The sequence below is a fragment of the Quercus lobata genome, chromosome 10 (genome assembly GCF_001633185.2).
Source record: "Quercus lobata isolate SW786 chromosome 10, ValleyOak3.0 Primary Assembly, whole genome shotgun sequence".
In the NCBI taxonomy this organism is placed as follows: Eukaryota; Viridiplantae; Streptophyta; class Magnoliopsida; order Fagales; family Fagaceae; genus Quercus; species Quercus lobata.
This window is the reverse complement of record NC_044913.1, coordinates 61,507,097-61,535,093: the sequence shown is the minus strand read 5'-3', so window position 1 is coordinate 61,535,093 and position 27,997 is coordinate 61,507,097. Positions and strand designations below refer to the sequence as shown.

At 33.1% G+C, this 27,997-nt stretch overlaps 1 protein-coding gene across 1 annotated transcript; it reads right to left on the bottom strand.

Annotated features, from left to right (window-relative positions):
* LOC115965147 (putative disease resistance protein RGA3) lies at nt 1-24,524 on the bottom strand. Its single transcript, XM_031084337.1, has 5 exons — nt 24,374-24,524; nt 20,151-20,473; nt 2,232-2,964; nt 1,819-2,081; nt 1-600 (listed from the first exon to the last, which is right to left on the bottom strand). Exons 1-5 carry the CDS (start codon nt 24,522-24,524, stop codon nt 1-3), a joined length of 2,070 nt encoding a protein of 689 aa, XP_030940197.1.
* Between the last annotated feature and the right edge of the window lie 3,473 nt (nt 24,525-27,997).

Here is a 27,997-nt window from a genome sequence, read left to right as displayed (position 1 = left end):
CTAATCAGAGTCATAAAAGTCAGAGACGTCAAATTCTTCAGAGTCCTCAGAATCCTTCTCTGGGATGTATTTTCCATTGATTTTGATGTTTGGAATATGGGCAATCTTAAACCACTCTGCGCCGCTCCCATCTGCACATCTTTTCTCTAAATTGGGGCAAAAAGCAATGTTCAGATGCTTTAAATTGGTGAGGTGTGGAATGGGAAGAGACATCAGCTTTTTGCAGTAGTAAAGACACAGGTTTTGAAGAGAAGAAAGATAGCTCAACCAATCCGACAAAGCTTCCATTCCGTTAAAGTTCTCTATGCACAGCTCTTCAAGGGCAGTGAAGTGTCGAATTTCGCCCATCAAGAACTGAGAGTTGAGTGTAGGCCACCCACGCAATCTTAGCTTTTTGAGGGACGCGTGCGAGGATCGAATGGAAGGATAACGCAGACTTGGGAAAGCATCCAACTCTTCAATTACCGAAGTCTTTAAGCGGTCCTCTCGCCGCCAAAGCTTCAGTCTTTGATAATGAGAGTTGCTAAGTTTTAAATTAATAAGAGAATGAAATAGTTCTCCTAAATCTGGAATTGATTTCAGATTCGGACAGTCCTCAATCTTCAAATATTGAAGAGATGCACAGAATTGTAGCCCACTGGGTAGTTCATTAATACCACACCCTATAATCTCCAAGTGTCAAATAACCGACGGGACACTTGGCAAAGAACTCAGGTCTGGACACTCATGTAAGGTTAACTCCTCAAGGGAAGGAAACACTGTCAACACCTCACCTGCGCTTGTCAACTCCTTTGCATCCTTCCACTCTTCTAATGCACACATCCCCTTCAATTTGAGCATTCTCAATGCCGGAAAAAAAATGTAGTAGTATTTCTGTAACTCCCATCACTGTTAGCGTAAAACTCACTAGTCACTTCCTTTACTTCTTACCTTCCTCATTCTTTCTATTTCAAGAACCCTGAGACAGGGTAAATGCCCCCAGAGTGGGAACTTCTTCACATTCCATACACCAATTTAATTTGATATGGATCAGATTGTGAAATAGCGACAAATCATTAACCCAAGATGGGAATTTCTTTCCTCCATACCATTCGATTGTTAAGCTTTTCAAATTTGGGTGAGGATAGAGGCCGTCCAACACCTTTCATCTTTATCATTCCTATCCAATTCTCCACTAAAAGGACTCCAAAATAATCCCAACTTGAATATTTCCTTCTTCTTTTTTTTTTTTTAAATTTTGCACTTTTGGCTTCTTCCTCATCTTCCACCTTCTCTAAATTGTATATGTTTATTTCTCCTCTGAGATTCTTTAAGGGTCCCATTTCTTTAATCCTATAACCTTCTTCTTGATCCACACCAAAAATTTCAATGTTTGAAGGAAAGTCAATCGTCCCATATTTTTTAGTAGACTATCTCTGAACCATGACCTTATCAAACAACCAATATTAATACTAATATGTCTCAAGTTAATCAAATTGCTTAGGTCTTCCTGAAACTTCATGAGTTTAGGGCATTCTTCGATTCTTAAAGTTTGCAAATTGTAGAGTTTGGTACTGGATTTTGGTAATTCCTCAGTTTTAGTGTGCAAGATGTGAAGAAACCTCAAATGTATCAACTGCTCAATTGAATTCACAACCTTATTATATTATGCCTAGATAATTTTAAAACACGTAAGCATTTAAAATTTGATAACATGTCATCAAAGTCTAGACCTTTTGAAATTAATGTGCGCATTTTTATGAAACTTTCTCCACTAAATGAAATTCCTGGTGTTGTTTTGTCATTAGATCGGACAAATAAAGGTTGTACTTTACTAACATTATCCACAAAATCTCCCTCCAAAATTAGAATTTCAGATTTTGAAATTGAAATGGCAAAATCATGCACCAAATTATGCATTTTGCAACTAATAATATCACCACAGACATCCTTTCTAGCATTTTGGAAAAAGGAAGTAGCCAACAAAATATTGAAATACGTGTTACCAATATCTTCCATCACCGTATTACCTTCTGTAGATGGTTCAAGGAACCTTTCAGCCATCCAATGTTGAATTACTTTGTCCTTTTTCATGTTATAATCTTTACGGAAAATTGCACAATATGCGAAATATCATTTCAAAGATGGTGTTCGAAGATGATCATAGCCAAACTTTAATATGTGAAAAGCTCCATTATTTCTATCGTCCAATAAATCCCAATTTTTATTATTTTGAATCGATAGCCATTCACCTTTATCATGTATAAAGTACATTATTGTCCCTAAAAATTCTACAGCCCATGGAACCCTTTTACATTTTTTAACAATCTCATTTCCAATTTTCTCCAAATCTAGAGTTAAAAGTCTTTCATTTGCAAATGCTCTTTTCTTGAATATGAACCAACGATCATATTCTGTTAATTCATATTGAGTAAAAGTCTCAGTGATTTCTGTCACTCTATCACAATAGGTTGCTTCAACAGTGTTATTTCCAACATTTTGATTAACTTTTGAATCATCAAGGAAGGAGTCTATCTCCATGTTAAAGCTAATCTTAGGGATCAAATTCACTAACTCTGCTCGAAGTTCATAACTAGCAATGTCAACTTTAAGTCTATTTAATGATTCGTAGATGATCTTAATTTTGTTTGCCATATTGATAATGTCATTAGAGGGTGAAGAGTAGTTTAGTACCTTTTGCTGAAGAATGTTATAGCCAAACTCGTCTAGCACATCATCAATGTCATAAGCAACATATCTAAGCTTTGCTAACCAAATCCTCATAAACTCATCACTTGCTTGTCTTTTCTCAACATCATTTAACACAAGTTGAATTTGGGTTAAGAAGCTAAAAAGGCCTGTTAGCCCTTCCTTGAAACCCAACTCAAAACTAATATGTTGCTCTATCACAATGGATCTCAACTTGGCTAGAAGTCCCTCCACAAAAACACCAAGTAAAATTTCAGCTATGTATTCTGCCTTACTCTGCATAAGAGACAATAGTATGAAAATGTTTGTGGAGTGTAGAGTATAATTCTATGAAAAATAAACAAGGTGGGTCCAGATATATTTATATATTGGAAATATTAAAAAAAAAAAAAAAAAGAAGGCAAAAACTTATATTACGATTTTCACCTTCTTAATTTTTATACAATAATTAATAGTTTTTTTTTTTCTTTTGGAGTTTTATAAAAACTAGTCGCAAACACACACGATACATGGAAATATATAATTATTTTTAAATGTGGTATAATATATAACTTATTATCTAAATTTTATTGTAGATAATTTGTTCTCCCCAAAAATTAAATAAACTCTAAAAGTAATTTATATTTCTCTATTTTTACAAATATACAATTTTATCATTTATGGTGTTTTTGATTGATATTATTTTTTTAAATTGTACATATTTTTATAACTATTGTTATTATGCATTATATTTTCCTAATTTGTTTTTGTATAACTAAAATTTTTAAGTTTCAAATACTTGAATATAACTAAAATTTTTAAGTTTCAAATATATTATTCAAATTTTTTATTCTCTTAAGAAGATTGTCATGATAATTAAAACTGATTATATACTTACAATGAATATTACTCAAATAATTGATAGCAATATAGTACTCCCAACCCAAACTTTTTTTCCCCTATTTTTAGGTAAGTACAACAAAATGGATTGAAGTTGACCATTATGGACTGAACTGGAATGAATTGGACCAAACTGGATTGTAATAGATCAAATTGGACTGCAATGGACCGAATGCCGAATCATAATTAGTAAACATAACTCAATAAATTAATAATAATTATAATAATAAAGTGATGTAAAACCATTATCTCTGATAAGTAATGTATTCCAATGTGATGGAAGTGGTTTGTTTTAAAAGTAATATCAATAAGATTTGTTATCACATTAATATTTTTAACTGAATTATTATTGATAGTTTTTAGACCTCTTAAAAACACAATTGAATCAACCTAGGTAATTAGCCAAGTTGTTACTTAGTCCAAATTCCAAATCTAGGTTATTACAATCAAACAATCATTTCATGCAAAGCAGCGAAAAGATAAATAACACAATGATATGATCACCCAAGAAACCAAACCGGTAAAAACCTGGGGAGGATTTAACCTAGCTATCCTTAAGGTAAACCTGAATCCACTATGAAAGAATTGAAGTTGTTCAATAAGACTTAGACCACTAACATCTTATTGCTACCCACCAGTAGAAACTTACTGACACGACCACGTGTAAGCTCCGAAACCATGGACTCCTTCTTTCTTGGATTCTCTAGCAAGTACAAGCACACCCGCTTGTGTTTCTTTAAGTTCTTATGGCAGCAACTTAATGATCATCAAGCTCTTGAAGAAATCTCCTTCTTGATAATCCTAAGCTTGTGTAAAGGAAAGCTCCTCACAGATCTCACAAGAGATTTACATAAACAGCAATATGAGCAACACTAAAATGTGGCTAGGGTTTGCCTTATATACCTGAGGCAGAATTACAAAACCCTAAACGTTTTAAATAAACTAGGGCTGAGTTGGAATTCTACAGAAAATGCATCTGACCTGATTTTCGATTGATCGAGCCTAAGCTTAGATTGATCGAACCAAGCCGAGAAGCAATATTAATTTCTGCATCAACTTGTTCCAACTTTACATAAATGAACCAACTTTGAGCAAGTCTAAACACAACTAAACATCTTGTTTTGATCATGATTTGCCAACAATACACATTAGAGTTCTAAATACATAAAATCCTAAGTCTTTAGAACCTAACAAACTCCCCCTTTGGCAATCCGTGACAAAACACATGCAACTAAAAGCTTAAAGTTTACAAAGAAAAACCCTTTACAAAAATAATGCTCATAAAAACAAATCCAATCCTAATTACTATCCATCAGTTGCAAGTGTAGACAGCAGCTCAATTGAATCAACATGTATATTTCCTAAAACACTCAAACAAAAATGCATAACCGCATGTGTGGAAAATACAAGTAAACAAACTAAATTCTTGATTTCAACCAACACACAATAAAGACATATACCAATGAATAACTCATAAATATAAATCAATAAGCAGTTGAAACAAGAAACAGATAAAGCAATAAAATTATCTCCCCCTAACATGAATAGCCCAACAAAAATATAGCAAGAGCTAAAAAGGTAAAATACAATGTGAAGCACCTAGATACAATCTAAACTCCACAAGCTCCAACCAACAAAAAAAATGCTCTCCCCCAAAAAACAAAAAATCTACAAGTGCTCAAATATGTACTCCTCTTTTTTGTGACGGAATGCCAAAAGGCAATCAAAATCCATCATCAAAAGGAGGTGGCGGTGAAGATCGTCGAAACTGTGCCAACTCTGTGTGCAAAGCACGGATGCCAGCAGCGCCAAACGCCTCAACCGTATCAATACCTGTAGAAGAGGGAGAAGGGGGAACAACACCAGATGACGCACCTTTAGGACGCGTAGGACCAACTCTCAAGTGAGCAGCCCTTTGCCTAAGGAAGGTGGCACCTATGTGAGCTATGACATGAACGGGCTCACCGGCAGGGAAATTAGCTAGACCAAGAAACAACAAAATCCTATAAATGAAAATAGGATGAATAAGAGTATGCGCTACAGCAGAACTCCTATGAATTTCGTTCAAAGAACGAAGAAATAGATGTGGAAAGCTGATAGATGCATCAGAAACAAAAGCGTACAAAAACACACATCGCTTGAGAAGGATGGTGTGAAGATGAGAAATAAGCCACAAAGAATGACACGCTATCCTAAAGAAAAGATAAGCAGTCTCAGTAAGCTCAGCAGACGTGATTCGAGGATCAGAACCCCACTGGATAAAAGACCCAGTGAAGTATGACATAACGTCATCTAAGGGTGGAGACTCCTCATAGGGATAGACAAGCTCCCTAATGACCGGAACCCCAAGAGCATCAACCACTATCCGAGGAGTAATGGTGAACTCAACACCTCGTATCCAACTCCTAACAAAGGTGTTAGAATCATAGACGTGGCAAGAGAGATTCGAGAAGAACTCTCTAATCAGGATTTAGAGCAGTCGGGGGTGGATGATCTACCTCTAATAAGGACAGCCAACCTCTACTCTCCAGGTTTTCCCTAATGGCAGGATCTACCTCATCTAACACAATAGAACGCTTAGCCCAAATCTTACGCTTACAATTCAGTTTCTCATAGACCTCTCTGCTTTTGTCATTCCTAAACAACTCACTCCTATGGGAGGGGGTCCTATGGGCTCTAGTCTTTCTAGGCATGGTGCTAGGATAAGGACTAAGACACAAAAAAAAAAAAAAAAAAAAAAAAAACAAAAACCAAGGGCAGACTACAAGTTAGCACAAAAAAAATATAGAACAAAAATCTATATGATGCATGAACAGTTTAAATGTCATGATGCATGCTCTAATGCAGTGAGACTAAGTCCAAGTTAAGTTCAAATGCACAAAATTGGCTTGAGCATAGAGTTTCTAACAAAAACCCCAAAATTTGAAAAACCACTTGTTCAATTTGTAATAATTTGACAAATTGATCATTACACATGAGAGAAAGCAGATAAAAATGATTAATTACATCAAAACAACAAACCAATTTCATCAATTAAACCTAATTTGAACAAAATCCCGAATTCGGGTTCAATGCAAGCCCTAGAATTTTTCATTTATCACAAAACCCCAAATTGATCAAATTAACCATCATAGATCATGAATATATCAATATAGCAACAAAACCCATTGATCAATTTCACAAAATAAGGCTTGATTAATCAAAAACCCCAATTTATGCATAGTCCGAAAATTTACACATAAATCATGAAATAATGCATGAAATCATGAAAAACAATGCAAGAGAGAGGGTAATATGGACATACCGGCTTATGGAGAGAGAAACCTTGCAAGAAATTAGGAGGAAAATGACAAAAAATTTGTTGTGGAGCCTTGCCAAGTTGGAGAGAGAGAAAAAGTTTTGAAAAGTTTTTGAAAAGGTGGTTTGAACAAGTCAAATCTGAATTTTTAAAAACCTTATTTGTCACTCCCCAAACCCGATATCTGGATTTGTGACCATGACCGGCATGCTAATATCAAGCCCAAACCTGATATTAACAAGAACCAACTTAACTTTTACAAAACTTTTACCAAAAGCTTTCTTTTTTCTTTTCAATCCTTGTTTCTTTACTTAAATTATATAACCTTTCACTTGACATTCAGAGCATCTACATTGTACTCCAAATAATAACATAATCCACCAATCATTTAAGTTCCACACTTTCACATAATACATCTCTTAATACTTTAAGGTATACACTTTCATTAGATCCTAAAATAAACAATGCTACAAATCTAAACATCATATTGCTAATTTAGGATCTGTACATATAAAACTAAACCAGCTCCTTCCAAACTCGACTAAGGCTCCATCTGCTCCAAAATAAAACCTGTTAACTGAAAGAGTGGAAGGGGTGAGCTACACAGCTCAGTAAAGGTAAGATATATGAGAATTCAATAATGATGCATGTAAATCAAATCATTTCATTCTATGAATATTTGAATAGGAGAACATATTTTCACGTATAGTATTTTATACTATTCATGATAATAGCATATACGCTCTTCATAGAAAATAATTGTTCTCCTTTTTCTTATCGGTTTAATATTACCAAAACCTTTCGGATTAAACTTCTTTCATTTCCTACAAAGTCGCCATATATATTCTCATTACAAAATAATTATTTTAATTTAAATCAGATAATCGGCAACTTTGTATTAAACTATAAACTTCTTGACTCAATAAGAAATATTTTCTTTATAAACATTTTCCCGAAAAATATTATAACTCTCATAGTCATAAAACTTAACGTTTCATACAAAACAGGTATCTGATAACTTTTAAACATAACTTGTACTTTCATCAGAAACTTTATCTTTATAGCACAACAGAACTTTAGAACTTTTATCTTTGATGAACAGCTTTTCTTTTCATCAGAAACTTCTTCTTGCCATGAGAGCTTTTGCTTTTCACAATGCATTTTAACAAAATAATTCTCTCATTATTAATAACATAACATAGCTGTTCATAAATAACTTATTGGTTAGCCCGAATCTGATAAGTCTGTACTTATTTGGAAGGCTTCTAGCACCACGGTGCTAGGCATCCAACATTTCCCACAATGCCAGGTATTTCCGGGATTACATCATAATACATATCTTCCAACCATGGGGGTAGGTTGGCTTCCCCCACAAGTTGGCTGTAACCAACAAGGGGCGGGTACAGCAGAGCCAGTCCCACTTAATGGCCAATCATATAGCGTTTTCCATGGAAAGCTAGTAATTAACCCCTACTAGCAGAGTTCAGATCACCAGAGGACATAACCCGAAAACATTTCATACTTTACATCATACTGAAATTTCTTATTTTGCATAACATTTCATAATAATAGCATTTCCATTCTTTTCTTTAAACATCATGTTCGTGGAATCAGTAATAGCATCAATATGCTTAAATCATATACATAAGTTTTTCGAAAGCTCACGAACACATCTTTGTCAGAATAATGATTACATGCTATATCTCTAATAAAAAACATTTTAATGCATAATATACTTTAAAATAACCTCATGACTTACCAAATGCCCATATAACTTATCCCTTACCTGAAAGCAGAGGAACCGAGAGCCTACAGTCGACGGAGCTTAAACTTGGATACTGGTAACACCTAAACCATAAATCAAAGCTTATTACTATCTATAATTTCCTTGTCATAGACTTACACATTCATCTCAAAGCCTATCTCTTAGAATCAAGTAAGTCCTAATCCCACCTCAAAGAGGTTCCCACAAACACAAAATGCATTCATCAGACCACATGATGTACTAAATCATAGAGAAACCAATTCATAAAATTTCTATATGATTCTAACATACCAAAGGATGAGCATATAAAATTATAGCTCAAAACATTCACCTTAACTTTAGAATTAAATCCTCAAAGTTAGGCATGCCCCTTACTGTTCACTGTTCTATTCCAGCAGCATATGCCCCATTTGTAAAATACAAACGGGCTGTCCAAACACATACAATTGTCATGAAAGTTTACATAACTACTCCTCTGTATGTCCAGTATAAACCATAAAAATTTTGGAGTCAAAGCATAAACCCATGATTTACTAAAAATCACACAATACAGCATACTCAAATCTGTCCTGACAGAATTTCATACAATTTATAAATTAAACCATTATTTTTTTATTAATCCAAATTCTGTGATACCAATTCAGTAACAACCACAACTGTCTTAGGTTTCAAAAGAATTATCCCTAGCATCCAAATTCACTATATAAAATTTAATACATAATTTATCATGCATGAACACAGAATCTGTCACAGTGACAGCTTTGCAACGTTTTATTCTAAATTCACAAACAATTATCAAACGATGGTATTTTCATATGGGGATTTTTATACACTCGTAAGACATGTTATAAAACACTTACACACAGTCATTTAACCATTTAGAGCAAAATAAGCACAACCAAAAATCCCAGCAGCAGCATCAACAATACTCATCCTAACTTTTTCTTACTTCCTTAATCATACAAAATCATTAATTAATAAAAACCCTAATCTACCTTCAACAAATCATCAACACAATTTCAAGGCTTCTTAAAACAGCATATATATATATATATATATATAGACTTACAAATACCATTACTAAAATTATTTAAAGGAAAACATGGATTCTAAGAGGAGAGTAGTTAGAGCCCTTACCAAGTTTATGTTTCTTGAGGGAAAAATAGACATAGAACCACTCTTGAAAGAATGGTAGAGAGCTTGAGAGAGTTTTCTGGTTCCTTTGAGAGAATAAGAATAAGAAATGAGTTTTCTTTTGGTGTGTGAACCGGTGGACTTGAGGGAAGACTCAAGAGAGCTTCCAAGCACTTTCCTTAAGACAAAAGAGAGAAAAGTGAAGTGAGAATTTTCTGATTTAATTGGACCCGTGGGGAAAGAGAGGAGGAGCTTCTTGAGTCTTCTTTCTTTGAGAAAGTCAAAGAAGAGATAAAGGTGCAACCAATAAGAACAAAGAAGGAAGAAAACAAAGAAGTAAAGCAAGAATGACCAAGGGAATTTCTGGTGCAGCCAAGAAGTCCAGCAAAATATCTTGGGCGATTCACGTGTATTGCTAGGAAAGAAAGGATAACTTACCTTTTCAACTTTTAGTATTTATACCTTTCACCCTCCCATAGTTCTATATTCTAGAAAGGCCCAAATAACAAAATAACTTTGCATATAAACCCTTACTTTTATACACTTAATTAAACACCAACAATTATATATCTAATAACTTAAACCACTTAATATAATTTTGTACATACTTAGTATATATTTAAAATACCGATAGCAATTCAGTTATGTATAATCTTTACAATTTTTATTCAATAGCATTATAAAATAATATGTTTATTAAATACTCTTATATTAATTTTAGAAGGTAAGTGGCTTAAAAATAATAATAATACTTAACCACTTAAACACATATTTTAAATATAAAAATTGGGTCGGGGTGTTACATTATTCCCGAAATTCGATTGATCAAAACAACAGTTTCAATTGATCGAAACAGACAGAGACTCCTTAATATTTTAAACGCAATTTCGATTGATAGAAAAAAATAGATTAGATCAATCAAAACAGGTAGAGGCTCTGGGGCAAAATTACAAAACCCTAAATGTTTTAAATAAACTAGGGCTGAGTTGGAGTTCTGCAGCAAACGCATCTGACTCGATTTTCGATTGATTGAGCCTAAGTTTCGATTGATCGAACCAGGCCGAGAAGCAATATTAATTTCTGCATCAACTTGTTCCAACTTTACATAAATGAACCAACTTTGAGCAAGTCTAAACACAACTAAACATCTTGTTATGATCATGGTTTGCCAACAATACACATGAAAGTTCTAAATACATAAAATTCTAAGTCTTTAGAACCTAACAATTATGCATGCACTTATGATTCTACGTGCTTGTTGAAAGTTTTATTCAAATTAAATTCAGTACTATGTACACCATAAAAAAAATTTAGAGAAACCACTTACAAGTAATGTTTTATACAAAAAAGAAAAAGAAAGGGGAGAGAGAGAGAGAGAGAGAGAGAGAGTTTGTTAAGAGCTTTATTATCTCTATCTTTTGACGTTCATGAAAATGACATATGGTTCTTTAAGTAGAAGCGGAATTGGACCCAAAATTGTGATGGAAATATGCATGTGCACAGTGGAAAATTAACGGATCTACTTCATTCGAAATTGATAACATGTGTTATGTAAATTTCAGAATATGAGAACAAGAGAGTGTACCTTGGTGTGATGAATTTCAAAACAAAGATTGTAAGTACTTGAGAATACTTTTAATCTTCACTCCAATTCCACTAATGCCCAAGATGTGTGGTCTATCAATCAGTAATGTGAATTTGTTCAAGAGAGAATTAGAGAGTGTCCAACACTCACATACACCATTTCATGTAAGTTGTTCATCTTTTTAAAAATCTGTATGTTTCTCTTTTAATAACTAATTATCTAATTGGGCTAGCCTTTTGGGCTTTTCCAATTGGACTCTAGTATGTGGCTTAGAGTGGGACCAAAAGGGACCAATAAGACACTAGCTCTAATGGGCCTTGGACTTTTCTGTCAACTCTTGACAAGTCCAAAGTTACCAATAACTATATTTAATACCACTATATAAATATAATTGCACTCTAGGCCTTATCTATAAATTATATCCCAAGACTTTATTGTACATGCAACCCCTTCATAAAATATTCGTAGTAATACAAAGTCATAAATGTAGACTGCCACTTTGTAGATTACTACATCTTAATTCTTGAGTACTCGGTTTAATCGTTTTAAGTTATTCACCATATATTTATGAAATCCAATTTCATAAATATATACTTTAGTAATTTCTTACTAAAGTGGTTAGGCCTAACTCTCTGAATAACTGAACCCATTAAACTTATCTCAAGGGAATATTTTATATCTCCGTTAAGAGACTATGAATTCCATCTTGAGAATATATGTTCCATCAACACTAAATGTAGCTGCCTAACATACTGAGGTTTTGACCGTTACTTTAAATTTCATTCCTGATATATCAAACCAACCTACATTCCATGATCAGGTTCATTATTCTCTCAGGATTAATAGTTCATCTTAATATAAGTCGTGAGATTTATTATTCAATTGACAGTCATTACGAGAATAATAAATCTCATAGCAGTCCAGTTCAATATGTCTTAACTCTTAAAACATATCAACATATCAACTAGAAGTCACCACTTCCATGATCAAAACAAATCATCTTAGTTGATATGTTATAGTCTTCGCAGATGAAACGCCCAATTTCATCACTAACTACGAACTATATTCTGAGTTTACAAAGAACTTGTGATTTATATCTTCTGTGACTTTTCACATAAACTACATACTATGCATCTCATGGACTATATGATAATGTCTGAATATTCATGTTACCATTATTTCAGATAATAATAAAACAGTTTTATTAATTACAATATTAAGTCATACATCATGTCATACATAATATTACATATAGTATCAAACAATAGGATTTAAGGGCACTAATCCTAACAATCTCCCACTTGCCCTAAAGACTCTTGTGCACTAATCTAACTCTCATTCCCTCCAAATGTGACTCGAAGGTTCTTTAAGGCAAGGCTTTGGTAAAGGGATCTGCTAGATTATTTGCACCTTCAATCTTTGCTACCACCACATCTCCACGAGCAATAACATCTCTAATGATGTGGTACTTCCTCTCAATGTGCTTTCCTTTCTTATGATTCCTTGGATCTTTAGATTGTGCAACTACTCCACTATTGTCACAAAACAATGTGATTGGAACTTGCTCCATTCTCATTACACCAAGGTTAGAAAGGAATTTCTTGAGCTAGACAGCTTCTTTTGCTGCTTCACAAGCAGCAACATATTCTGCCTCCATGGTGGAGTCTGCAGTACAAGATTGCTTAATACTCCTCTAACTAATGGCTCCACCTCCCAAGGTGAAAACACATCCTAATGTGGATTTTCTGAAATCTAGATCCGATTGAAAATCTAAATCTATATAGCCAATGGGAATCAAATCCTCACAATGGTAAACAAGCATATAATCTCTCGTTCTTCGAAGATACTTGAGAATATACTTTACAACTTGCCAATGTTTTGGTCCTGGATTTGATTGATATCGACTGACCATGCCAACTGAATAACAGATATCTGGTCTAATACAAAGCATAGCATACATGAGATTTCCCACTGCAGAAGCATAAGGAACTTGTCTCATCATATCTACTTCCTCTTGAGTCTTAGGCCTTTGGTCATCAGACAGAGGAACTCCATGTCTGAAAGGAAGTAATCATTTCTTGGAGTTTTGCATGCTAAACCGTTCCGGAACCTTATCTATATATTCAGCTTGTGATAAGCCTATCATCTTATTCTTGCGATCTCGCCAAAGCTTGATCCCTAGAATAAAGTTAGCCTCACCCAAGTCCTTCATATCAAATTATCCTGACAACCAAACCTTTACCGATGACATTACCCCTACATCATTTTCAATGAATAGAATATCATCAACATAAAGCACTAGAAACATTACTACTTTATCTTGATGTCTTTTGTACACACATGGTTCATCAAGATTTTTTTCAAAACCAAATGATTTAATTGCTTGATCAAATCTGATGTTCCATGACCTAGATGCTTGCTTAAGTCCATAAATGGACCTTTTCAACTTGCATACCATATGCTCTTGGTTCTTTGCTATGAAACCTTCCGGTTGCATTATATAGATTTCCTCTTCAAGATTGCCATTAAGAAATGCAATCTTGACATCCATTTGCCAAATCTCATAATCATAATAAGCAGCAATGGATAAGAGAATTCTGATAGATTTAAGCATTGCTACTAGTGAAAAGGTTTCTTCATAATCAATTCCTTCTTTTTGTGTATACCATTTCGCCACTAGCCTTGCTTTAAAGGTTTCAACCTTTCCATCTATCCCTCTCTTCCTCTTGTAAACCCATTTGCAACCAACAGGTTTAATTCCGTTAGGTGCCTTTACAAGATCCCAAACTTGATTGGAATACATAGAATCTAATTCAGATTTCATAGCTTTGACCCAATGATGTGCATCTATATCATTCATTGCCTCTTCATAAGTGTAGGGATCCGATTCAGACTCCTCTAAGCTAGCTTCATAAGTTTCTCCCAAACCTATGAATCTTATAGGAGGCCAAACAATTTTCCTACTATGACGAGGCACCTATGTACTAAACATCTCATGAGTAGTATCTTGTGGTGTATCTAATACAGCCACATCATCCCTAGTTTCATCCATTGGTTGTTCTCTTACAGGTTCATTCATTTCAGCCAAAACAACTCTACTTCTAGGAGTAAAATTATTCATATAGTCATTTTCCAAGAATTTAGCATTTGTACTAACAAAAACTTTGTTATCTTTACGACTATAGAATAAATAACCCTTAGTTTCTTTTGGATAACCTACAAGCAAATACACTTCTGATTTTGGTTCCAAATTATTAGGCTTCCCTTTTAACACATGTGCAGGACAACCCTAAATGTGGAGATATTTCATACTAGGCTTACGCCCACTCCACAATTCCATGGGTGTTTTGGGAACAGATTTTGATGGAACTAAATTCAAAAGATGTATTGCTGTATTTAAGGCATAATCCCAAAAAGAAATCGGTAAAGTTGAGTAACTCATTATGGACCTAACCATTTCTAAAAGAGTCCTATTCCTTCTTTCTACTACACCATTCTGTTGGGGAGTTCTAGGTGCAACCAATTGGGATACAATCCCATTTTGAGTTAAGTAATCCTTGAAATCCCCAAGAAGGTATTCACCACCACGATCAGATCGAATGGCTTTTATGCGTTTACCTAATTGATTTTCAACTTCAGCCCTAAACTCTTAAAACTTTTCAAAGGTTTCGGACTTCCGTTTCATTAGGTACACATAACCATATCTTGAGTAATCATCGGTAAAAGCGATGAAATACTCATAACCTCCTTTTGCTTGGGTTGACATAGGACCACATACATCAAAATGCACTAGTTCTAGCAAATCTTGGGCTCTTCTACCTTTTGCATTAAAAGGTCATTTGGTCATTTTGCCTTCCAAACAAGATTTACAAACTGGAAATTCATCAAAGTCCATGGGCTCTAAGAGTCCATCTTTGATCAGTCTTTGAATCCTATTTGAATTAATATGACCCAAACACAAGTGCCAAAGATATGCATCACTAGTAAAAGGAAATTTTCTCTTTAATGATTTCACATGAGAGTTATTATCTAATTCAGAATTATATAATTCATGCTTATCGGGAGTTAAAATATAAAGACCATCCACAATATTGCCAGAACAGATGAACACTTTATCCTTCTTTATTACAACATTGTCTTTTAGGATAACACAATATTCATGTTTACCTAGGTAAGTAGTAGAAATTAAATTCCTACGAACATTAGGTACATACAAACAGTCTTCCAATATTAGAACTCTAGATTTAAAACATAAATTATAAACACCAACAGCTACAACCGGAATCCTGCTCCCATCAGCCAAAGTAAGAAACAACTCCCTTCTTTAAGCTTTTTGGTCTCTTGGAACCCCTGTAAGGAATTGCAGATATGATTAGTACAACCTGAATCCACACACCAGGAATCCGTGGGATTCTGTACCAAACATATTTCAAGAAGGAATGTATTATTCATACCCTTATTCTTGGCAGCCTTAAATATTGGACAATTCCTCTTCCAATGTCCTTTCTCACCACAATGGAAACACTTTCTTTTGATCTTCTTTCCTTTGTCAGCAACCCTTAAGGTAATTTGTTTACCCTCTTGCTTGGTGAAGTCCTTCTTCTTCTTCTTCTTCTTACCCTTGCCTTTCGACTTAGGTTGAGAAGTAGAAGCTTCACCAATATTGGCTTCAACATTGGAAGTACCAAGAATGCCTTCTGCCGCTACCAATTCATTGATTAATTCAGACAATGTATAAATCTTTTTGTTCATATTATAGTTAAGTTTGAATTCCTTGAATGATTCTGGTAGTGATTGGAGTATCATATTCACTTGGGATTCTCCATCAATATCGGCACCTAAAACTTCCAATGTATTTAGATTAGAGATCATTGTAAGACAATGCTCCCTTACTGAACTACCTTCAGCCATTTTGGTATTATAAATTTGACTCATGGTCTCTTGCCTTGCAGAACGGCCTTGCTCACCAAACATCTCCTTCAGACTTAGCATAATGTCTGAAGCTAGTTCCACATCCTGCATTTGATGTTGTAGAACATCTGAAATAAATGCTAGGATATAGCACTTGGCCATCTCATTAGATTTCTGCCAACGATCATATCGTTGTTTTTCCTCAAGAGGAGCATCTAATGAAGGAAAGCTAGGACATGGTTTAGTAAGCACATATTTGTGCTCTTCAGCAGTAAGAACAATGTCCAAATTTCTTTTCCAGTCAACATAGTTGGATCCAGTCAGTTTGTTTTGATTAAGAATAGTTACAAGTGGGCTAAATGATGCCATGTTCAAATCTGAAAACAATAAACATGAATATAATAAGTAAACTGGACATTATTAATTTAGCATATAAACATATAGTATGGAACCTTAATAAAACCATAATATAATATATGCAATGACAACCCAATCCTGCAATTAATATTCCTTGGAAGCGAGGTCATACCAATCACTATGATCAGGCGAGAATTATTCTCATTATTAATGCTATCATGGTAAATCTTCCCAAATAAAAATAATTTGCTGCTTTTCTTTCAGCCTCTAAGTACTAATGACATAGCTCCGAAGGGAGGTTAACATTAAACTTAGTCTAGTGTACACCATTGACTGAATTCTATGTAAGTCATTAAGTAACTCCACGGAAGCGTAGTCGTTCTTAATGTAAAAATACATATCATCCATCATTAAGAAGTTTAACCTGTAGTACCATGAATTAAACACCCTCCGAAGGGAGCAAGGCATATACGCCAAGGCAAGGTGCTTAATCACACTACAATAACCCGACAATGGAGGCCGTGAGATCTAACCCTTGTATCTCTCTCCCACTAGATGTTTTTAAAAGAAAGGTTTTTCATTTTGAGACATGCATAATCTAATTACACATCGCCTTGCTCTTTATACATTTGAAAACACTTGAAAATTTCTGATTTTCCTTCTTTCGATCGATCGAAGGGCAATTACACATCGCCTTGCTCTTTATACATTTGAAAACACTTGAAAATTTTCTGATTTTCCTTCTTTCGATCGATCGAATGTGCCCTTCGATCGATCAAAAAAATTAAAAAATTCTAACTTGACCACCTGACTTGTTTGATTGATACTCGATTCCTCTCAATCGATCGAAAAACAAATTCGATTGATCGACTAGCAATCGAAAATCAATCTATTTAAAAAATCTGATCACTGTTTCACTCAATCGATCGAAAGTGATTTTTGATCGATCAAAACTCGTGAAACTCGAATTTCCAGAAATTTTCTAGAGCAGTTTTCTACAGTTTTTCTTGAACAAACAACTAACATATGAACATGATAGCCAGAGAATGATATCAAAACTGAATTTCATTGATGCTATAGCCTTAAAGTTCAATTTAATATACTTAAATTCAAATTTAAACAACATCATAACATCAATATTAGTTTTTATCAAAACATGGTTTCAACAACCATGCAGAAAATTAAATGCATAATCTTCTAACAACATGAAACTATAATCTCTAATTCCAAAACTCACAAAACATGTTATACAATACGAAATTGAAGACCACTCTGATACCATTTGATGGAAATATACATGTGTGCAGCAGAAAATTAACGAATCTACTTCATTCAAAATTGAGAACATGTGCTATGTAAATTTCAAAATATGAGAACAATAGAGTGTACCTTGGTGTGATGAATTTCAAAACAAAGATTGTAAGCACTTGGGAATACTTTTAATCTTCACTCCAATTCCACTAACGCCCAAGATGTGTAGTCTCTCAATCAGTAATGTGAATTTGTTCAAGAGAGAATTAGAGAGTGTCCAACACTCACATACACCATTTCATGTAAGTTGTTCATCTTTTTAAAAATCTGTATGTTTCTCTCTTAATAACTAATTATCTAATTGGGCTAGCCTTTTGGGCCTTTCCAATTAGGCTCTAGTATGTGGCTTGGAGTGGGACCAAAAGGGACCAATAAGACACTAGCTCTAATGGGCCTTGGACCTTTCTGTCAACTCTTGACAAGTCCAAAGTTACTATTAACTATATTTAATACCACTATATAAACATAATTGCACTCTAGGCCTTATCTATAAATTATATCCCAATACTTTATTGTACATGCAACCCCTTCACAAAATATTCGTAGTAATACAAAGTCATAAATGTAGACTGTCACTTTGTAGATTACTACATCTTAATCCTTAAGTACCCAGTTTAATCATTTTAAGTTATTCACTATATATTTATGAAATCCAATTTCATAAATATATACTTTAGTAATTTTTTACTAAAGTGGTTAGGCCTAACTCTTTGAATAACTGAATTCATTAAACTTATTTCAAGGGAATATTTTATATCTCCGTTAAGAGACTATGAATTTCATCTTGAGAATATATGTTCCATCAACACTAAATGTGGCTGCCCAACATACTAAGGTTTTGACCGTTACTTTAGATCTCACTCCTGGTATATCAAAGCAACCTATATTCCACGATCAGGTCCATTATTCTCTCAAGATTAAGAGTTGATGTTAATATAAGTTGTGAGATTTATTATTCAATTGACAGTCGTTACGAGAATAATAAATCTCATAGCAGTCCAGTTCAATATGTCTTAACTCTTAAAACATATCAACATATCAACTAGAAGTCACCACTTCCATGATCAAGACAAATCATCTTAGTTGATATGTTATAGTCTTCGCAGATGAAACGCCCAATTTTATCACCAACTACGAACCATATTCTGAGTTTACAAAGAACTTGTGATTTATATCTTCTGTGACTTTTCACATAAACCACATACTATGCATCTCATGGACTATATGATAATGTCCGAATATTCATGTTACCATTATTTCAAATAATAATAAAACAACTTTATTAATTACAATATTAAGTCATACATCATGTCATACATAATGTCATACATAATATTACATATAGCATCAAACAATAGGATTTAAGGGCACTAATCCTAACAAATTGAAGGTTATCAAAAAAAAAAAAAAAAAGGAGCGGAATTGGACCCTTCAACTTAGCCTTAAATACTACATTAGCATATGGATATGTATATGTATATGTATACAGTGGTGGAATGATAATATTTTTCAGGTGAGTTTAAACTAAAAATAAATAAATGGTGTCTCTACCTAAGATGTTTGTATTACATATATTTTCTATTATAAGTTACATTTAGGTTCAAGAATGCGTAAAGTGATGGTCATATTGTGATTGATAAGTTATAATTAGTTTTGAGATTGAGTAAAGGCATAATGTATTGTTGCATACATTAATTTTTATATACATATTTTTTGAAGAAATGATGGAAAGAAAATGAAGACTTGGCCGTCGACGTGGTTCAACAAAAACATAACAATAATAAATGTTACACTTCAACTTTTAGATATTGTATAGATTACTATTGAATACAAATCTTTTGTCCCATTTTTTGTGTTCCACATTATTCTCCACCTTCTCTCTCTCTCTCTCTCTCTCTCCCTTAAATTTCATAAACAAACACACTTATCCCCTCTTCCCTATTTTATAACTATCAAATTATATAAATAAATAAAACAATAATAATGCTAAGAATTTTGTAGTTTACTGACATTACACTTCTCCAATGGAAGAGAACATGAGTTCAAACTCTCCTTCCCCACTTGTTGCAAGGAAAAAAATTCACTTAATAATATAGAAATTTATTATAATGTTTTACTTGATTCAAACAATTAAAATCAATAACTGAAATGTTATCACAAGTTCACTTCTAAGATTATGATGAAATATAATCTAAATATAAAATATTTACATCTTTACTCACCTTTTCAAACACTCCGCTTAAGATGTCATCCTTTGATATTGAAGTTGAGCTGATTTCCCTCTCCTTATCCTTGTTTGAAGTTGATGCACCCTTAAGTTTTTTGTTAGGTTCACCAATTGTTAGAGAAGCTTCCTCTTGGACCTCTTTAGGCACTTTTGTACAAATATTAATATCGTGACCTTTAGCTCCAGCCAAGTGATATTTAATCCTTGGAGCACCCCCAGCAAAAATACTTTCACAATACTTACATTTGAAACAACCATTATTTTGTTTTTCAACACACTCCCAAAATCGATCTTTCTTTCGAACTATATTTCTTTTCCCTTACAATAGATATATAAAGAGTTTAATATTAGAATATATAAAAAATTGATAGTAAAAATGGATCTGTAGAGTAATAAAATTAATTTCAATAATATAGATCTATAGAATAATAAAAATAAGCTAGTTATATTTCTTTAAAAATATTATATAATTATTTTATGTCTATCAAAATGACAAAATCACCTTCAATTAGTTTTTTGCTAAGCCCTCTAATGGCTAGATAAGCTTGGAATTCGTGTATTTTTAGGAACTTTTCTACAAATAGCAATATCACGATCAATAAATCTAATCCTTGAAACACTTCCATCAAACTTTTCATCTTATTTTGTTTACTGTGTTAAAAAACTATATAAAATATTTAGCCAAGAAAATATAAAATCCATGAAAGACATGTCAAAGTGCACTTCTCTAAAGTTTGAGAACAATAGAAAGAAGAAAAAAAAGTAATCGTATAGCAATTTATTATAACGTGTTTTATATCACTCGCCGAAAGGCTCAGATGATTAGAACAATTAGTAAGACTAACACCCTGCCGAAAGAAGACGATTTTGGATTCGATGTGTACATGACAACTTAGAGAAATGCCATAGACGTTGAACTTAACATGTTTTACAGTACATGCCTTTCTGTTTTGGATTCTAAGGTACATTTGGTTCCTATGTTGTTGGAAATTTTAGAAGAGTTCCAACTAATAATTACTATGTCAGCCTGCAAATTAAGATTCTTGTTACCAAAATGGGAATTACAGCACAAACATATATAACAGATGTTTACTTCTATGGGTCAAAACACTGGAAGCATTAATCACAGGCCCTTTTTATATACAACTTTGTTTCAAAAAGCCTCATGAGAGTCTCTTCTTTATTTTTATTTTTTTTCAATTTTTTACTAAAGGAATGAGATTCTTGGTTTTTCCTCCCAACCAACTCGTCAATCATCACCCGGAATGAGTTTATATATATATATATATATATATATATATATATATATATTATTTTATTTTTTTTGGTAACCAGGAATATAAACTCGGAATGAGTTTATATTACTTTACCCATCTTGCAGTTTTTTTATTATTATTAGTTTTCCTTCATTTTTTATTGATTATTTATGCAATTCTTTTTTATTTATATCATAATTACTAGATTACTATTTCTTTAAATTTCAAATTTCATTTGAAAGGGAATTAAGAATTCTTTTTTATTTTATCAAAGATTGTTAAAGGTTTAAACCAAGCCAAAAAAAAAAAAAAAAGTTGAAAAAAAGAACTAACAGTTATAATATATTTTTTTTAAAAAAAAGAAGAGAAAAAGAACGTTATTATTAACTTTTGAGAGCAATAACTTAAAAGAAAATCACAAATTCATGTAATAATTTATTCATTTTCACATAAATTTGTGTACAAATAAAAATTATAAGAGTGGTCAAAATTTTAATATTTTTTTGAAGTTGACTATGATGTTTCAAGTATATATATTCACATTAGTTGTTAAATTATTGCAACTTGATCATTCCATGAGTATATTAACCAAAATTTCAGAATTGACACAAGTTTTATATGAGATATGTCAAGTTCCTAAAATTCCTTTCTTGAGAGAAGTGGAACTTTTCTTTAAAAGAAAAAAACAAAATGAATCATTCATTTCATTAAAATAAAACCTTCAAACAAATAAATATTATATGAATGTTTTTTTTATATTTATTATTTAGATTAGATCACAAATAGTTTTCCTTTGACTTACTTTTTCTTATGCTAAGATACAAAAAACTATCTTTATGCAAGACTTTCCATCAAAACAAATGAACATGACTTAGATAAAAATGATCCGTATATCTCATGAAACAAATAGCAAGAGAGACGTTTAACCAAAAAAAAATCGCAAAAGAGATAAGTCCGTTTAGTGTCATAAAAATTAATAAATGAACCACATATTAGTTGCATATATTAAGAATATACCATTTATATGCAATTTACCCCCAAAAAAATAATAATAAAGATTTGGATTTTATCTTCTAGTTTAAATAACTTGAATAAAGTAGAGTTGATTTTTTTTTTTTTCCGATTTAATATATGAATTGAAATGATTAATGATTAGTAAGACTATATTTTCAATTCTCCAAAAAAAAATTCCAAAAATAAAAATTATTGTGTGTCATAAAGGCAGACATTAACAAAATCCTATATATATATATATATATACATATTCAGCCAATTTAAAATAATAATAAAATTGAATAGCATGAAGACATGTCAGGGTGCACTTACTGTAGTAGCTTGCAAATAAGTAGATGTAGTCACTGGACGTCAGGAAGAGTGAGAGAAAGAGCAAAGGCGCTTATCAAAAACAGAGAGAGAGAGAAGGAAATAGAAATAGTCTGAGAAGAATTAAGGCAAATATCAGCGGTCTCTCGGTATACTGTTTAAACAGTAAACAGTAATATTTACTTTTTATGTGTCTACTTTTTTAAATAAAATTTTCAATAAATTTTTTATCATTTTTCTATTTTATTTAAATATTATTTATTCATTCATTATTTATTCATTTTTTAACACACATATTCTCATACCTCTTCCCTAATCCTTTCATTACTAATTTTTTATTTAGTTTTATTCTTTTACTAATGTACAGTAGTCCATTAGATTTGATGAATTATTATTCACGAGTAAAAAAAAAAAAAAATCATGATTTAAAGAATTTGGAGACCAATTTTTGAGCCTCATTCTCTGTTATAGAGATTATTTTGCTTTTAAGAGATGTTCTAATGGTCTGGCAATTTATAAAACGCATTTGTGAACCTTTGCTAAAGTGCCCGTTTGGTTTCAGCTGAAACCTGCGTTCACGTTTTGCGTTTTACTTTTTTTTTTTTTTTCCTGCACCGTTTCTGCTTTAGGGGGACAAGAGTACTGTTCACACACTGTTGTGCACTGTTCATACACTGTTTGGCACTGTTCACAAGTTAAAAAATATTAAAAATAGGTCCCACGATACTATTCACATATTTAAAAATAATTTTGCTACAGTGTTTTCAGTTTTCAGTTTCAGCAACAATAAGTTCAATCCAAACGGACTCAAAGTTTCCTTCCGTATCTTAATTATTGAAGAGAAAATGGATTCGATGTGTCGGTGGATGGAATTCCTGTGCAAATATATTCATCTCCATCTGCCAGTCAACAAGGAATCTCTTGTGCAAACATCACAGTTGTTTTACTTTTACTATACGTCAAAGCACTGAAAGCATTAATCGCAGAACCTTTAAATACAGTTTGTTTAAAAATATGTGAAAATTGTGATTTAAAAACTGTCGTAAAAATACATATTTAAAGTACTTAGAGTATTCGTAGTAGATGTTGTAAAAATTATGCCATTTTATCACACCAAATACTTATTTTATTATTTTATCACATCATTTTACAACATCTCATTTATCAGATATTTTATCATTCAATTCTATACATTAAAATAATATTTACTACACATTAAAATAATATTTACAACTCATCAACACAATCAACAGCCATCACACTGCTGCCAACAACCAACAGCCACCACCACACAACCACCACATCCTCCATAACCAAAAACACAACTCAAAGCAAACCCAAGCAAATCCAGCCAAATTCCACAACAAACAACCGTAACCCCAACCCAAACAACCCATCAAATCTCAGCCAAATCCTTCACAACCCAAACAAATCCCAGCCAAACCCCAACCCCAGCCAAATCCTCCGCCACCCATCAACTGCCTCAACCAATCACCGACCCAAAACCCCAACCCAACCAACCCATCTACAAACAAAGTCAAGTAACCACCGGACCAAAACCCACAACGCTGCTGCAACCAACCTCGACCCACAATGCTACCGACTCAAAACCTTGACCCACAACCCATAGCCCACCAACACCAAATCGGAAGCCCCACCACCACCACCACCTTAACCACAAACCCCGACAAATCCACCGCCTCCACACCCTCACCCACACCCACTTCCAAACCCAAAACCTTCATAATCCAAGTCAACCCAGACTCCAAACCCACCATCTTCATCGCCATCATCGTCATCGCCGACCCACACAATAGACCCACACTGACATCGCCGACCCATAGCCTAGCCCATCTGAACCCACCCACCTTCGTCGGAATCGAACCCATAAAAAAAAAAAAAAAAAAAAAAAAAAAAAAAAAAAAAAAAAAAACTGAAAAACCATTGCTAAAGAGAGATCGGCGTCGGCGTGGAAGTGATCATCGGCGTGGGCGTTGGTGTGGGCGTGGAAGAGCTGTGAGGATTGGGGTGAGAGAGAGACGAGAGGATTGGGGTGAGAGAGGTGAGACTGACAGAGAGATGAGAGAGAAAGAGGAATAAACAAAGAATAAAACATATGCCACACGCGTTCCGTACCGTAGCAAATTTGTGACTGTACTATAGCATGTTGCAAAAAATATGAGATATGACACATCTGATAAATGAGGTCAAATGGTGTTTGGTATGGGAATGTGCCAAATATTTAGCATTTGACACATATCCCACATCTGCTGTGGCTTGTGGGTGCTCTTATAATACAAAAGATTGTATTTAAAATACCTTACCAAAAACATATTTTTCTCAAAAAACATGTTTTTTTTAACAACAGTTTTCATGTTTAAACATTGAAAATTGTTATTAAAAATCTTATACCAAACAACCCCTATTGTTTTACTGTTACCCCAACTAACTCATCACTCTTCGCTAGACACAATGTGTTTACATAATCACAAATTTCAGGACACATTTATAAATTAATTCAAAGGTTAATTTGGTTCTTATCTTGGAAATTTTAGAAGAGTTCCAACTAATTACCATGGCCCTTCTTTGTTTTAAAAAGCCTTATGAGATTATTTGGTTTTTCGGTTTTTCCCAACCAACTCACCCAGAAAGAGTTTATATTATCACAAATGTAAAGTTTATAATAAATTTGTCCCCCACACCACCCCACTTTACCCATCTTATAAAGTTTTATTTATTTATTTTTTTTTTAAGTTTTCCTTCATTTTTAGGGATTATTTATGCAATTATTATTTTTATTTATATCATAATTAATAGATTATTGTTTCTTTTATGTGTCAAACTTCATTTGAAAAAGAATAAGAAAGTCTTCTATTTTTTTTATTTTTTATTTTATTAATGATTGTTAAAGGTTTGAGCCATAAAGGTTTGGTACCACAATTTAAACAACAGTTTTTAGTGTTTAAACAACATTATACATATCTTCACACACTTTCTACTTAAACATATTTCCAAAAAATACAATATTCTAGAATAACATTACTAAACGGATCCTAATTTTTCTCATTTGAATCTATTACTTAAATTTTTTTTTTTTTCATTTAACCATGTATAATTTGTCACAAAAATTTTATACCCACAGCACTAGCATTTCCTTCAAGAAGCAGACAGAACAAAAGAGATTGTTTTAACTCCGACCAGTTAATACAATTAATTAATTTGCTTTAACCTTTTGATTATCAAAAAATTTACCTTAACCTTTTGTTGTCTGAAAAGTGAGCTTCGAGATCTGAATGGACTTGTCAAATTCAGAAGCAGATCAGGCCAGATCACGTGAAAAATAAAGTGTAGCTGGGATGTGATAGGACCAAAGTGGTGTCCCCAAGTTGTTGGTCAGATTTGAACCTTGGAATTATTGAGGAGATTGCTACATGTCCAGACTCAACCAACCGAGAAATTATACACCGCATTGCCTGAATGCTTCTCTTCTTTCACGATTGGTAGGTCTCAGTTTTTAGTGGGACCAATTGTGAGAAAGGGGAAATTTTTTTTTTTTTTTTTTGAGAGGTAATGAGAAAGGGGAAATATATGCCTAGTGCAGGGTATATTTTTCCCGACTATAGAGGACGATTAAAGACTGCGTAGAAGAAGATGAATAAAAAAACTCTTTTTCTTTTTCATTTTTTGCTAGAAATTTAAGTGGATGTTAATAAATGAAATTAATAATTGAAAACTTCTCTTTGTTAGGCATAATTTGATTCTTACTAGGGGTAAATCAGGTGGTCTCTGCTTTGGTTGGAAAAATGACATTGATATATAAATAATGGCCCAAAACTGACATTTCATTAATCAAATTGTTTTGGTTTGCAACAAGCTTTTTAAGCAAGTCTATGTCATAAGAATATGCCTAATAAAAAAAAAAAAAATGTCACAGGAAGATGCGGTCAATAATGGAGGTAAGAAGACTAAGGGTCCATTTGATTGAGGGAATAAAAAATGCAGAGAAGATAAAAAAGTGGGAGGATAGATAAGATTTTAGTTTCCCTCATATGTGTTTGGTTGAAAGGGTAGAAAAGTGGATGAATGGAATTTTTTTTTATTTTGTTGAAAATAAAGTTTGTATAAATTGATCATCATGTCCCTAGTAAATAAAATAAAAAAGTAACACATTATATATATATTTTTAAATTATGTATAGATAGACACTAATTAAAGTATAAAAAAAAAAAGCATAACAAAATGTTTTCAAAAAAAAAAAAAAAAAACGTGAACAAAAAAAAAAAACCAACCAAAATTAATGAGAAAATAAACATATGAGCACAAAAAGAAAAAGAAAAAAAAAAGAAAGCTACACATCTAGAAAAAGTCACAGAAATAAAAAGAAGAAAGAAAAGAAGCTACGTTCAGACTTCAGATAAAAGAAAAGAAGAAAAAAAATAAAAAATGAAAACCATCATGTCAGTAACAAAAAAAAAAAAAAAAAAAAATCAAGGGGAAAAAAAAGCCAACACGTAACAAAGTTACAAAGGAAGAAAAAATGAAAGGAAAAAAATAAAAGCCAATACATTGGAGACTTGAAGGTGAATTTTAAAAGTATATTTGGAAGCTCATTTTATGAATTTCTTTCTCTTAGTTTTCTCTCCATCTTGGAGAGAAAATTTTTTCGTAGGCCAGAAGAGAAAACACCTGATCCCCACCATTTATTTTCCTTTCTCTTCACCCAACCAAACATACTCTAAAAAAGTTTTCCTTCCTATTTTCTTTCCAAAGTTTTCCATTCTCCCTATTTCACCTCTAAACAAACACACCATAAGAGAGAGAAGGTAATAATAGACTGTGAAGAGCCAGAGAGAGGAAAAAAGGTAATAGCCGTGGAAAAAAAATTGTTTATTACACACCTACAAGCACTAGGTTTTAGGCTACATTTGTTTTGGTGTAAAACCATTTTAGGAAATGATTTTACACCTCATCAGCTGTTTGGTTGCACATGGAAAATAAAATTTTCCGGAAAAGCATTTCATTTGACCGTGTGTTTTATGGCTTTGACCTGAAAATTGGTTTACACTTCTATTTTCACTTCAAACCATTTTCGGACTCAGACGCGCAAAGAGAGAGAGAGAGAGAGAGAGCACAGACGCATGGCCAGTGATGCCCAGAACCACCCCTCGATACACGGCCCCGTCATCGCATGCAAGCCACTCCGCCGACCCATCCCTTGTCCTCGTCCTCCACCGACCCATCCCTTATCCTCACCGACCTATCC

Excerpts from the sequence above, each read along its gene's own strand:
- LOC115965147 (XM_031084337.1), bottom strand. The coding sequence starts at position 24,524 with ATGGCGATGAAGATGGTGGGTTTGGAGTCTGGGTTGACTTGGATTATG. Across the intron at positions 20,474-24,373 it reads GGTGGGGCTTCCGATTTGGT|GGAAAAGAAATATAGTTCGA; the intron begins GTTGGTGGGCTA and ends ATCTATTGTAAG. Across the intron at positions 2,082-2,231 it reads GTACTTTATACATGATAAAG|ATTATAACATGAAAAAGGAC; the intron begins GTGAATGGCTAT and ends TTTTCCGTAAAG.